General features: G+C 46.5%; 1 protein-coding gene across 5 annotated transcripts in view; it reads right to left on the bottom strand.

Annotated features, from left to right (window-relative positions):
* Positions 1-14,620, bottom strand: part of LOC136863103 (serine/threonine-protein kinase NIM1) — a 789,590-nt gene that overhangs the window by 56,471 nt on the left and 718,499 nt on the right. For all 5 annotated transcript variants that reach the window (XM_067139438.2, XM_067139441.2, XM_067139439.2 and 2 more), the window contains one exon: positions 9,395-9,551. In XM_067139438.2, coding sequence (XP_066995539.2) covers positions 9,395-9,551 — 157 coding nt within the window. The remainder of the gene's footprint in view (positions 1-9,394; positions 9,552-14,620) is intronic.

The raw sequence follows: 14,620 nt of genomic DNA, 5'->3' as shown, positions 1-14,620 counted from the left end.
ACGGACTTACAGATCTTACAGAACAAAATTCTCCGCGTAATTACCAGTGCTTCCTGTCTTTACGTAACCAAAAATTGAGGAAAGAAAATGCCATTTTGCCAATTCATCATTACATTCGATTAACAGAGAATAAATTCTTCATCCGGCCACACCAGTTTCCCGGCGCTGTGTATTTTTACATCGGCGCCAAATCTCGCCGATCCATATGCCTGAAAATGATATTACCTCAAGACCTGTTACTTAGTGACTGAAAAGATGGAGATTCTGGCTAATGCCAGTGATCTTGAACAACGTGTGACAAGCTTGAACACTAAATGAATTATTTCTTCAGGGTGAAATGATCATACATTATACACTGTTTTAACCTCTTAACGAAAGGGGGCGCCAACGGCTGTAGCCGCGTTGAAACACCGGACCCCGTGAGATCTCTGGAGTTAAGCAACATTGGGCGTTGTCAATATTTGGATGGGTTGCCACGCGCTGTTGGTGGGGGTAAGGGAATGAATGAATGGAAAGGAACTGGCCACCCTACCGTACGTAAACTCCGGCTCAGGCACACCTCTGGGGAGATTCGGACCTGCCTTCGGGCAGAATACCCCCCCCCCAATAAAGGGGGTAATGCGAGATGCCTACTGGCCAAGCTGGACGTGTAATTAAGTGTTCTTTCTTTTCTCTTGCTGTGGTGTTCTTGTTAATTTTGTGTATGCCATTTCAATGTCAATTATTTCTCTTATGTTCAAATCAACCCTGATCTGAATAGCACATTGCTCATCGATCGCAAATAATTTAAGAAAAGTGTGCTGTAAATTAATCACAAAACAGCAATACTTCCTATTGGTATGAAAGTTTCAGAGGCTCAAATATGATAAAAAATACCCAGACAACCCTCTGTCTATAGGTGAAGAGCCTAGACGTCACTGCGACTGACGCTGCCTCTCTAAAAAGCGGCACCATCGAGCATTGAGGAATAATAATGAAAATCACATGACATCGCGTGAAACCATCTTCTGTGAATTCCTCAGTACCACTAATTATGCGGATAGCAATATGACTGCGTCGGAAATATGAGGACTGAGTTTCAAGGTGCATACACTACACATTTCACCTGTTAACGCACAGTATTGCGTTCAGTGCCATAAAGACCGCTGCTACTGGTCCGTGGACGACTGGAGACACGTGATTTTGAGTGACGAATCACGCCATACCACGTGACAGTCGGATGGTAGGGTTTGGCTGTGGCGAAATGCAGGTGAACTACACTGCCGAAAAGAAAAATGCAACATCCTCAAGGACAAGGCCATTTTATTCACAAGCGATGTGACAGGTAGTTCATCACTGCAGGAGTAAATGACTGGAAATTCAGACCAAATAAAGCACACTTGTCACAGTAAAGGTGCCCAAACAATCGCATCAATGCACAGTGTACACCCCCCACACCGTCCTGGCGGCAATAAAGGATCATAAAGGTGCCGAATGGCATCCCACGATAGATTGTCCCAAGCATCTTGCACCTTTTGATGCAATTCGGGAATGGTTCTTGCAGGTTCTGGAGAACGCGTAAGTTCCCGCTGCATCATGTCCCATACGTGTTCATTTGGCGAGAGATCTGGTGACCTCGCTGGCCAGGGCAGTTGTTGTACACCACATAGAGCACGTTGTGTCGCAGCAGCTGTATGTGGACGTGTATTGTCCTGCTGAAGAAGCACATCAACTTCTTGTCGAAGAAATAGCACGGGACAACAACTTGCGCAATGTAGCGGGCACTGGTCACGTTACCCTGCAGAAACACAAACTGTGACCGCTAGTTGTAACTGATGGCCCCGCCACACCATGGAGCATGGGGTGGGACCAGCGTGGAGGAATGCACTCTGGAATAGGCCACTCACCAGGACTACACCGTACACGTGTACGTCCATTGCTTGCACACAGACATAACCTACTCTCGTCACTGAAGACAACAGGGCGCCATTTTCCTCTTCAGTTGACTCTTTCACGACACCAGAGTAGCCCTGCTTGGCGGTGCCGTGGTGTCAGTGGTAGCTGGCCAGAGGCACACGTGATCGTAAAGCAGACGGTTCCCAATGGTCCTTGGTGACACAGCAGGTGAAACATGTGACCGGATTTCGTTGCTGGATGCTGTTCGGTCGGCCACCGCTGCTCGCACAATGCATCGGTGCGTCTCTACGCGGACGTTCGGAGCCTGGTCTACGGGTGTGGGAATGATCCATGGACACTGCTGAAAGCAGCGACACACCACCGATACATTGCGCCCAATATGTGCAGCAATCCGTCGAATGTCCATCCAGCGTCCCGCAGGCCCGCAATAAGACCTCGTTCAAATAGCTGCAGTTGTTTAACAGGGGCACGTACTCGTCGGCGGAGCATGGTTGTACCCTAGAATGAATATTGCAAACACTCTTCATCTCTAACCACAGCACAGTTACTGCCTGTAGAGTCAAAACTGAGTGCGCACGGACAGACCTCCTGAGTACCGTCTGATCACCGATGTCCGTGACAAATGAAGCACTAACACATGCACATATTATCCCCTGGTGCCACTGAACACAGTCCTTAAGGATGCTGCATGGCTTTTTCGGCAATGTTTGTATATTTATTCGTTGTGTATATACACAGCGTGATTCAGCTGCCCTTTCCAATGTAGTTTTATGCAACCCACAATATTCATTCCGTTCTGAAAACATATGGCCTGTCGGAATGCTCAGACAACACAACCTGATATCTTGGTATTTACCGCCTCACCGTGATAGGACGCCGTAATACTATACTAGTATTAAACACTGGAAGACATGCCTGTGCCATCTAGATCATATGAACTTGACACACCGGCGAAACACTAAATTGATATTGTGACTGCAGTAAACCTAATACTTGCTATAAGCTGCCCAGTGTTTCGTACGGAACCGTAGTGTAATTGATAAAGGCATGGCGGAGCGGGCTTGCATGCCAAGTAGGTGGTTCGAGTCCGGGCGAAGATGACAAATTTTGAAATATTTGTTTAATAGGCCTACGTACCGCACTCAATGTAAGTTCAATACCCGCTTTCATGCAAACTGTGTGTGAATGAATGTGTTCCTGGCCCTAAGAAGGGCCGATTAGTTAGCAGGCCGGACACATACAGACCGGAAATAATAGGAACACAACTGCCCTGACAATGTTTTATCACAGCAAATGCTCAATGTGATGACCGTTTTGTTTAATGCACATTCGGGGCCGGTGTCCAATAGATCGTCTTGCGCGCTGAAGCATTCCAGGTGTAATTACTCGTCAGGTTTCCGTGATGAGTTGCCGGAGCTGGTCGAGGTTTTCCGGCGCTTGAGTGTAAACGACGTTCTTCAAATATCCCCACGAGAAGAAGTCTAACAGCTTTAAATCCGGTGATCTGGCGGGCCAAGAAACAGGGGCACCTCGTCCCATCCATTTTCCTGGCAGTTCCTTGTTCAGATGGTTACGAACGGGTAATGTCGAATGTGGTGGAGCTTCATCCTACAAAAACCACATCGTCAAACGATCGTGCAAGGGAACATCCTCCAGCAGCAGTGGAATTTCTTGACACAGAAAGTGCAGGTAGCGTGGGCCCGTCCAATGGCCCTCAAAGAAATAAAGTCCAATCAGACGATCCACCAAGATTCCACACTAAACGTCCACTCCCCTTCGTACTTGATGGGCCGCCTGTCGCACCCAGTGAAGATTGTCCGGACTCAAATAGTGCATGTTGTGGCGATTGACGTTCGCATTATTGTGGAAGCGCGATTCGTCCGAGAACAAGAGCGATACGAATGCAGGCAGCCTGCCTAATAGCCACGGACAGAACTCCATTCGAGCTTCGAAATCCCGCCCATGGAAATCATGGTGTAGTTCAAGATGGTATGGGTGAAATTTATTTTCATGCAGTATTCGCCAGACAGACGGCTGGCTGGTGTTCATCTGTCGTGCAATCGCCCTTGTACTGATGTGTGCATTATTATGAGCTGCCTCCAGAAAGGCCTCTTCTGTTTCATCCGATGTAACGGGCCTATCGCGGACTGGTGGCTGGTTGGAAATCACCCCTGTTGTCCTTAGGCGTCCTTCAATACGGCGGAACCGTAGCAGCCGGCTGTTACCTGTCGGGATACAGTTAATGGTGCAGACGCAGTGCCTTGCACGCATTTTATCTTGCTCCACCATAAATGAGGAGATATCAACGTATTCCTCTGTGCAAAACGTGCTGAATGACTGCAGAGATTACAGTATACTTATTTAGGCCCTCACCAGTGGAGTATGCGCAGAGCACTAGATGAAGAACCGCGTCATTCTACTCTTTGAATATGGCAAACGTGGGCCTGTGTTTACGTATTCAAACATCATACCGATGCAAAAATACTTGGACGATGCACATTCCGCCGATTGCTAGGCGAACACCTAACCACATCCGCTACGCTACACTACCGGAAACATGCTGGTAGTACGACGAGAATAGAGTACATACGCCATCCGGTTCGGTGTTTAAGACATTAATTACTGCACTGTTACCTAGTTTTATGCATTGATTTCCTTCTTCGTTACACCCGGTCACGAGCCACGGCACATTAACATAGTTACATCGTAAAAGGACGTTGTTACATGATTTCAAGGCGCCTTGTTTTGCGAACGGATGATATAACATTTCGCTAGGGTTGGGAATCGTGTGCAAAATGTGCTCGCTGAACATTAGCACCATACAGTAAGCCTGCTGGGGAATAGCACCCCTATAACCATTTAACGTTACTTGTGCTGCAACAAACTATATTGGAAGGGGCTGCTGAAACACGCTGTATACACACTGACGGAAGTATGTAAGTGCAAATGGTTTCTAGAGGACCTGCTGCAATCGCTGTTGATTAAGATGCCAGATAACATACCGCATGGACTACATTTCTTCTTTCTTTCTTAATCTGCTTACCCTGCAAGGTTGGCTTTTCCCTCGGACTCAGCGAGGGATCCCACCTCTACCGCCTCAAGGGCAGTGTCTTGGAGCTTGAGACTCTGGGTTTGGGGAATACAACGTGGGAGAATGACCAGTACCTCGCCCAGGCGGCCTCACCTGCTATGCTGAACAGGGGCCTTGTGAGGGGATGGGAAGACTGGAAGGGATATACAAGGAAGAGGGAAGGAAGCGGCCGTGGCCTTAAGTTAGGTACCATTCCGGCATTTGCCTGGAGGAGAAGTGGGAAACCACGGAAAACCACTTCGGGGATGGCTGAGGAGGGCATCGAATCCCCTCTACACAGTTGACCTCCCGAGGCTGAGTGGACCCCGTTCCAGCCCTCGTACCACTTTTCAAATTTCGTGGCAGAGCCGGGAATCGAACCCTGGCCTCTGTGGGTGGCAGGTAATCACACTAACCACTACACCACAGAGGCGGACATGAATAAATATTAATGAGAAAATAATAACTCGTAGCATACGAAAAACATGTTAACTATCGGTACTTGAAAGCAATGATTAACAACATTAAGCCTGAAAAACAAGACAAAATCATAAAGAAAAGTATTTCTGAAGAGCGGACAAAATGTAAAATGCCAAGTTAAATATTAACGAAATAAATAGCTTACCATAAAATTGTTTTTACCAATCTGTTGTTCGTACTACCAGAAAGACTATTAAACAAATGCTCTTTCCCTTCACAGAGAGCGTTGTGTTCACCACCTCACACACTGTCTGTCTGTTAGGTCATCAGCCCAGAGGCTGGTTGGATCCTCAAATAGCACCACCAAAGGTTATGCGGTTATAAGGAAACCCTAAAAACCAATGGCAGCACCAAAATGAAGCGTACTAGGCAAGATGAGGAGTGAGGTAGTTTGCCATTGCTTTCCTCACTGGGTCAGAAAGTACTATTGCAGCACGGCCAGGAATCGAGCCCGGGGCCGCCTGGTGATAGGCGGACGCATTGCCCCCTACACCGCGGGGCCGGACCAGTAGTAGTCTAATACGGCGGCTGGTCCGTCAGCGCTCCGCATAGTCTATGTGTGGGGTCGCCTGACAGTTCGAACAGGTTCGATACCGAATCGAGCCTACGTAGCATATCGGGCCGGCTCGAGCCTGCTCGAACTTTGGTATCATTCGCCCATTACTAGTGATGGGCTGCGAATGGACTCGCGAAAAATCGAGTCCGGGACCGTAAAACTCGAGGTGCTCGAGTCCGGGCTCGAGGCCGAGGACGCTGGCAGCGTCATATGCGAGCTGTGTATGGAAACAACACGATGCATAATATTGTAGGTAGGCCAAGGACAAGTATCGGTTCCGTTTCCCAATAATGCACAGTGATATAATGTACAAACTAATATTGCGATGCAGTAATGAACACCACTTTAAAGAAGTGTGTACACAGTCACCCCCTATTTTTGTTGCTAGTTGCTTTACGTCGCACCGACACAGATAGGTCTTATGGCGACGATGGGACAGGGAAGGGCTAGGTGTGGGAAGGAAGCGGCCGTGGCCTTAATGAAGGTACAGCCCCAGCATTTGCCTGGTGTGAAAATGGGAAACCACGGAAAACCATTTTCAGGGCTGCCGACAGTGGGGTTCGAACCTACCATCTCCCGAATACTGGATACTGGCCGCACTTAAGCGACTGCAGCTATCGAGCTCGGTCAGTCATCCTTTGAAACAGTCGTTAATCGCGAAGCATACATAGGCCTACAGTACCTTACCGAAAAAAAGTATTATACGGTCCGCCTCTGTGGTGTAGTGGGTAGTGTGATTAGCTGCCACCCCCAGAGGTCCGGGTTCGATTCCCGGCTCTGTCACGAAATTTGAAAAGTGGTATGAGGGCTGGAACGGGGTCCACTCAGCCTCGGGAGGTCAACTGAGTAGAGGGGGTTCGATTCCCTCCTCAACCATCCTGGAAGTGGTTTTCCGTGGTGCCCCACTTCTCCTCCAGGCAAATGCCGGGATGGTACCTAACTTAAAGCCACGGCCGCTTCCTTCCCTCTTCCTTGTCTATCCCCCCACAAGGCCCCTATTCAGCATAGCAGGTGAGGCAGCCTGGGCGAGGTACTGGTCATCCTCCCCAGTTGTATCCTCCGACCCAGAGTCTGAAGCTCCAGGACACTCCCCTTGAGGCGGTAGAGGTGGGATCCCTCGCTGAGTCCGAGGGAAAAACCGACCCTGGAGTGTAAAGAGATTACGAACGAACGAACGATATTATACGGCAGGACAAAATACCGGAGGTGGGAACATTATGATATTCTTGGATACCTCACCAAATGGCTAGAGCATTCCTTCAATCAATTGAACGTTGTGGACGTTGAACTAGGGAATGCGTTGTTCTACTGCACAACACGATATACAGCCGAACATAATATATTATGCCATATTTACATGAATGTATAGGCCTACACAACAAAACCTTATTGTAACGTAGACTAAGGAACGTGTGGAAACAGGTTTACGTCGCACAATATCACAATATCACCGGCGTACAGTCCTGCTCCATGGCTGAATGGTTAGCGTGACCGGATTCGATACGCGGCAGGGTCGGGAATTTCAACCACCATTGGTTAATTTTGCTGGCACGGGGGTTCTGTGTGTGTGTTGTCTTCATCATCATATCATTCTCATTACGACGCGCAGGTCGCCTACGGGTGTCAGATCTAAAGGCCTGCATCTGGCGAGCCGAACATGTCCTCGGACACTCCCGGCACTAAAATCCATACGCCATTTTATTGTACCGGCGCACAGTGTGAAACTTTAGAGATCAGGCAGGACAAAGTACATTTTCGACTAATCTATTTCTATTATAAAGGGCATTATTTTACGCTCTTGACTTCCTTTGGCCAATACCTTAATTTTTCGACGTTTCGGATCCCTTCCATTTTTTCTCCCTGATTAGTGTTATATAGAGGATGATTACCTAGTTGTACTTCCTCTTAAAACCACTACCACCCTGGCGGAAGTATGTAATTCTAAAATTTCTGACGGTACCCGGAATAGAACCCAGGCCCCCAAGGTTGGCAGTGAATAACACCAACCATTACGCTACAAGGGCGCTGTAATGAAAGAGCCCAACTGAATATAGACGAAGGGGAAAAAGAAGAATATTGTGTAACAAACTAAACGAATGTCATTCCAAAACAGATATGTTAAGGTCTGACACTCGCGTGATTCACGTTATGGTCAGCATTTACTTAGCTGTTGTGACAGTACTTAATGATTGGAGTATTTATTCCGACTGCTCGGCAACAGGTCGCAGTTACAGATCGTGACGTCACCGTGGAGACTCGAGTACTTCGCACGGGTTACTCGGAGACGCTCAGACCAGTACTTACTAATATTAGCATATTAGTATTAGTAGGTACTGCTCGGACTCACCAGACTCGATTCTCGCGAGTCCAAGCGTCACTCGCGCACATCACTGTCCATCATACCTTCACCACTGCGCTATCGCGCGGTCAGAATGTTAACATCTCCCGTCTCCTCACGTCTCCCCTCACCTACTCACCGCCACTGCGAACGACGCGCAATGCATGAGCGCAGCCGGAGCGCTTTGTGGCCAGGTCTGGTAAAGACCGATGCATTGACGGTCCATTGCTGATGCATTGCCATATCTTCTGCAATGTTGCCACCAGTAAAAGGCAAACTGCAGGGAAACTTTACGTTTCGCGAAGACTCTGCCCCGCGTTATCAGAAGAGAACTCGACGTTACCAGAACAGTCGCAAACTTGGTCGGTTGATTTTCTGATCTGACAATGTGGCTCGAACTATCCGTGAAACGTAACGATTTCCTGAATTTTGCCTCTGTCACACGGTAAAATCCCGAAAGATATATCTAATACATTTTATGTTACATAATCTGTAGCGTCATTACGTTGGTTTACTCATCTGATAACGGAATATTTCTTTTGTGATTTGGGTGTAGCTACATCATCATGCTCATGGTGCTGCTGCTGCTGATGATCATCATCTTCACTGTTGCGGGTATTGTTCCGTTGTACAGTCATCACCTGAACTTCCACTCACCCCAGTTTTGAGTGAATTTGATTACGCACTGACCAGTTACCTTGTTTTGTTTCTCCTGCTGATGATGACTATATATTTATAATTCTAGAGGCCAAACGGTATAAAAGGTTTCTAGAATACATAATCACCATCAGGTTGAAGGAGACATGTGCTGAGCAACAGATCCAAAGACCAGTAAATCTGCCAACACGAGGCTGGAGTGTTTTAAAACCTTCAAATGCTACCGGAATAAGCGGGGTGAACCGGCAAACTTTGGCCTTGGAAAGCCAGCGCTCTGGCGTCTGAACCACACAACCTGGCTCAGATAAAATTAGTGCTCTCCTTACTCAATAATTAGGATTTATCCGCTGTGTGTTGGAATATATTTGTTTGAAAAAGGAAACTCCATTCTTCTTACCATGTAGCTGATGGCAGAGATGACTTGGGCAAACAGATACTTGGCGTCTTGCTCGGGAATGCGGCCCGCACTGGTAATCCTGTTGAACAGTTCCCCTCCGCTCGCGTACTCCATGACAAGGTGGATTTTGCTGTAAGTTTCTACAACCTCGTATAACCTGAAATACATCTGAATGCAATTAGATTTCAATGACAATGACAAGGGCAATTTGAACATTTTATGTAAACAAATTTCAGGTGGTATGCTGGTACGTTCTGTTCCTGTGTATTCCCCATGATTCATGTATAATATAGAATTGTAAAAAATGTGTTATAACATGGAACGACAGTGTTTTCGGACACATGTCCATATATACAGGAGAACCGAAATTCGCGCACTCGGGCGTCGCAGCGCGACTCCTCACATGCCAGCAATAAAAAAAGTCTCTCAGAAAAATTCGTCCTGCGAGTATATCCGGCAGAAAAAGGACGTTGAAGAGTGGCGATCTGGCAACACTGTAACCACATGTAGGGTAACTACCTCTCTCAGCACGTATTAGTCGTGCTGTGCAGTTGGTGCAGTGGACTGAGTTTTGGGTTAGCATGCAGGAGGTCGAGGGGTCAATCTTGGGTTGAGGCGTATGTTTTTTATTTCGTAAATGTAGTCCATGTGGTATGGTATCTGACATCTTAATCAACAGCGATTGCAGTGGGTCCTCCAGAAACCATTTGCACTTACATACTACGATCCTCGAAATGGCCGAACAATCGTTTTCATTGGTCAGCTTTGAAAGATGCCTTTTCCCTGTCGTGGGCGTGAATTTATTCGCTGTTGACGATTAAGATGCCCGATACCATACCACCTGGACTATATTTACGAAATAAAAAAGTACTCGCCTCAACCAAGGATCGACCTCTCCACCTCCTGCATGCTAATTCAGAGCTCTATCCACTGCACCACCTGTACAGCACGGCTGAAACGTGCTGACAGAGACACTTACCCTATATGTGGTTACAGTGTTGCCAGATTGCCGCTCTTCATCGTCCTTTTTCTGCCGGATATATTCACAGAGCCGCCTCTGTGGTGAAGTGGTTAGTGTGATTAGCTGCCACCCCCGGAGGTCCGGGTTCGATTCCCGGCTCTACCACGAAATTTGAAAAGTGGTACGAGGGCTGGAACGGGGTCCACTCAGCCTCGGGAGGTCAATTGAGTAGAGGTGGGTTCGATTCCCACCTCAGCCATCCTGGAAGTGGTTTTCCGTGGTTTCCCACTTCTCCTCCAGGCGAATGCCGGGATGGTACCTAACTAAAGGCCACGGCCACTTCCTTCCCTCTTCCTTGCCTATCCCTTCCAATCTTCCCATCCCTCCACAAGGCCCCTGTTCAGCATAGCAGGTGAGGCCGCCTGGGCGAGGTACTGGTCATCCTCCCCAGTTGTATCCCCCGACCCAAAGTCTGAAGCTCCAGGACACTGCCCTTGAGGCGGTAGAGGTGGGATCCGTCGCTGAGTCCGAGGGGAAAGCCAACCCTGGAGGGTAAACAGATTAAGATAAGATTTATTCCAACCTTAAATAGTTCCACATCGTACCATACTTACACTTTTACATTCTAATAAGCACAATAGAACAGAATGTGATTCAAGTTGCTTTACGTCGCACCGACACAGTTAGGTCTCATGGTGACTATGGGATAGGAAAGAGCTAGGAGTGGGAAGGAAGCCACCGTCGCCTTAATTAGGGCACAGCCCCAGTATTTTCCTGGTGCGGAAATGAGAAACCGAGGGAAACCATCTTCCGCGCTGCCGACAGCGTGGTTCTAACTCATTATCTCCCGAATGCAAGCTCACAGCTGTGCGCCCCTAACCGCACGACTAGTTCGCTCGGTGCATGATACAAGTCACCAGATCCTGGGGACTGACATTGACACTGTGTCGAATTGATGCGGAAGAGGCGTGTCGGGAAAATGTTCTGTGGTTCAACCTGATGCGAATTATGGACACATTCTACTTTCGGCTGTAGCGAAGATGATGGGTTGAATTAGAGCATAGGCATGTCCTGTCAGTCTTGTTGATATTTCCCAGTCCGATCGCCAGTGTTGGTATTCTTGTTGTCCATCGAAGGAATCCACATATGGCAGTCGAGCAGGGGCGTAGCCAAGTGGTGGTGGGGGGTGGGGGAGGGGGGCAGGTGTTTACTGGGAGTTAGAACACCCCCATGGAATTTTTATAAAAGGAAACAGAAACTGACCATAAACAAGTAAATGTTGACTCTTTTGCATATTCATTGAGTCAAAACTGTAAAACCAACGGATCTCTTGAATCTCTTTCCTAAGAAACCTCGAAAGTCAGATTTTAAATTGTAATCTATATATGCCATTCGCCGTAAAGCTATTTACTTTGATAATAATGTTCTTGTTCTGAATTTTTATGTAAGATTTTGTAGTGTAGTGCAATCAGAATATCAACATAATTCACTTGTATCAGTGTCCTTATGACTCTCGCGCATGCGCGCACCACACACGCACAAGCACCTTCATTATGTTCTATCATCCTTTGTAACCATACACCCCCCCCCCCCCATCGGCGAATCCTGTCTACGCTACTGCTGAATAATGAAGTTCTAAAGAGAAATGTAGAAAAAATGTACCGTAATTGAGTTATTGAGCTATTTCCAATATAGTAATACAGTTGTTAAATAATGCGATTTCCTATCAGTATTGTACACACCGCAGCCACGAACGGCGTCCTTATTACATCACTAATCACAGCTTACTTTTTTATTCGTTAAACTAAACTTCATTTACCTTTCTTTCTTAATCCGTTTACACTCCAGGATTAGGTTTTCGCTCAGACTCTCAGTGAGGGATTCCACCTGTAGAGCCTCAAGCGTAGTGTCCTGGAGCGTGAGACTTTAGGTCGGGGATACAACTGGGGAGAAGGACCAATACCTCGCTCAGGCGGGCCCCACCTGCTATGTTGAACACGGGCCTTGTGAGGGGATGGGAAAATTGGAAGGGATATACAAGGAAGAAGGAAGGAAGCGACCGTGGCCTTAACTTAGGTACCATCCCGGCATTTGCCTGGACGAGATGTGGGAACCCTCCTCTAGTCAGTTGACCTCCCGAGGCTGAGTGGATCCCGTTTTTGAATATTCATAGAGACAAAATTGTAAAACCAACAGATTTCTTTAATCTATTTTCTAAGAAGCCTCGAAGGTTGGATTTTATATTGTAGTCTGAACATACTATCCGCCGTAAAACTATTTACTTTGATCATATTATTCTTGTCCTGCATTTTAATGTAAGATTTTGTAATGTACCGGTTCTGCAATCTCAATAGCAACATAATTTACTTGTATCAGTATGATTCTCGTGCATGCGCGCACAAGCACCTTCATTAGGTTCTATCACCATTTTGTAACCAACCCCCCCCCCCCTCGCCTATCGGTCGATCGCTACTGCAGTGGAGGCATGTTTCTAAGTCCATCACGAGCACCATTGTTTGGCAGTTTGTCAGCTTATTCGTTGCCAAAGATGCCAGAATGGTCTTTGATCCAGAAAAGTGCTACTTGATGACCTTATGATTTTAAGTGCAAAGTAATGACGATTATATCAAACAAATAGGCGTGTGTCTGAGTTTTCCACTGAAGATTCTGAAGTTTTGAGGGGAAAACTTTCGAATCGGTTATAATGAGTGCTGATCGTAATTCCTTACAACAACAAAAACTAAGAGCTTCTCTGATAGCGAAAATTTCGGCACTGTAAATGGATGCGTCACTTGGGGGAGAACATGCCTTTTTCATCAGTTTATAGAGAGTTGTACGTAAATCCCACGACATCTTCGTATTTAAAGCTATCAATGGAGATGAACAAATAACCTGGCCACACAAAGTAATGAATTCCATAGAATAACTGTAGGAAGAGGCTTCGGTTTGGAAGTGGCTGGTGAATAGTATATAGGTAAATTACTCAAAGGAGGATTGTAGTGGTACCGAAATCGAGGAATATTTGATCGTTTCAGAGTGAGAGGTAGTATATATATGGTTTGTAGAGAGCTCTTCTGATGTGTTGCGGTGTAATAGCATCTAGTCTCCGGAGTGCAGTAAGCAATGGGAGCTGAGTCAAAGTCGAACGGTGAAGAAGGAATTTCTTGCAGAGCATCTCACGGCGTACAGTATATGATATGGCTTCTCAGCAGCCTATGTCAGCAAAGCAGTAGTAGGTGTTGATCTGATGGCTTCTAGAAATATCCTTATAGGGCGATTCTGAAGAATATTGATTTTCTTAAGGTCTTTCTGTGGGTTGTTTCCTTATAGAATGCTTCCGTAATCGATGACTGAATGGATGAGAGATCGGTACACGATAGGTAGTACTTCAGGGTCTGCACCCCAGCAGGTACGCATAAGCATATGTAGGATGTTGAGTGTTTGCCATTTTTAGTCAAAATATGCGTAATATGGCAATGACGGGAGAGGCGACTATCCAAATGCAAACCCAAGAGACGTACATTCATTCGAATCAGAAAGATGAACGGTCCCAGGTGTATATCCGTGGTAGTACACAATATCCGTTTTATGGAAAAGATGATTGTCGTCGATTTAGATGGGGATAATTAAAGTCCTTTATTTCGTGTCCACATCGATAAATTGTGTGCAGCGTAGTCGAGGGTATGAGCGGTAACAGTAAAGCTCGTAGACGAAGTATAAAGTATAATGTCATCAGCATACTGTAGCCTTCTAAGAGCGGCGTTAAAAATGTGTTCCAGATCGGCTGTATATAGCGCATACAAGTTTGGGATTAGCACCGCACCTTGCGGCAATGTGTTGTAAATATGTCCTCGACCAGTTAATTTATTATAAGAATATCAAACCTAAAATACTTGTTGAGATAACAAAGAATGTAACTCAAAAATAAAGGCAGGTGGAATATTTATTACTTGTAGCTTGGAAAATACGGCGTTTAGATTTACAGTATCATTGCAACTTGGATGTCAAGCAATAGAGCATGTAGACAGCCATTCATCTTCAACTTTCTCCCTGTATATGCTGAGGAGACCTACAGTTCCTCTTCCTCGGTGAAATCCATATTGTGTGTTCGGTAGCGGGTTATTATACTCCACACACTACTCCAGTCGTGTCTTTACCATGCGTTTTAAGGTATTAACAATACAGGATGATAGGGCGATTGGATCGGTTGGATCCTTGCCATCTTTTGGAATCGGCACGATGATTTGCGTAATCCACTCGACAGG

This window comes from Anabrus simplex, chromosome 2 (assembly GCF_040414725.1).
Source record: "Anabrus simplex isolate iqAnaSimp1 chromosome 2, ASM4041472v1, whole genome shotgun sequence".
In the NCBI taxonomy this organism is placed as follows: domain Eukaryota; kingdom Metazoa; phylum Arthropoda; class Insecta; order Orthoptera; family Tettigoniidae; genus Anabrus; species Anabrus simplex.
The sequence above is the reverse complement of the archived record's forward strand: the minus strand, read 5'-3'. Positions and strand labels throughout refer to the sequence as shown.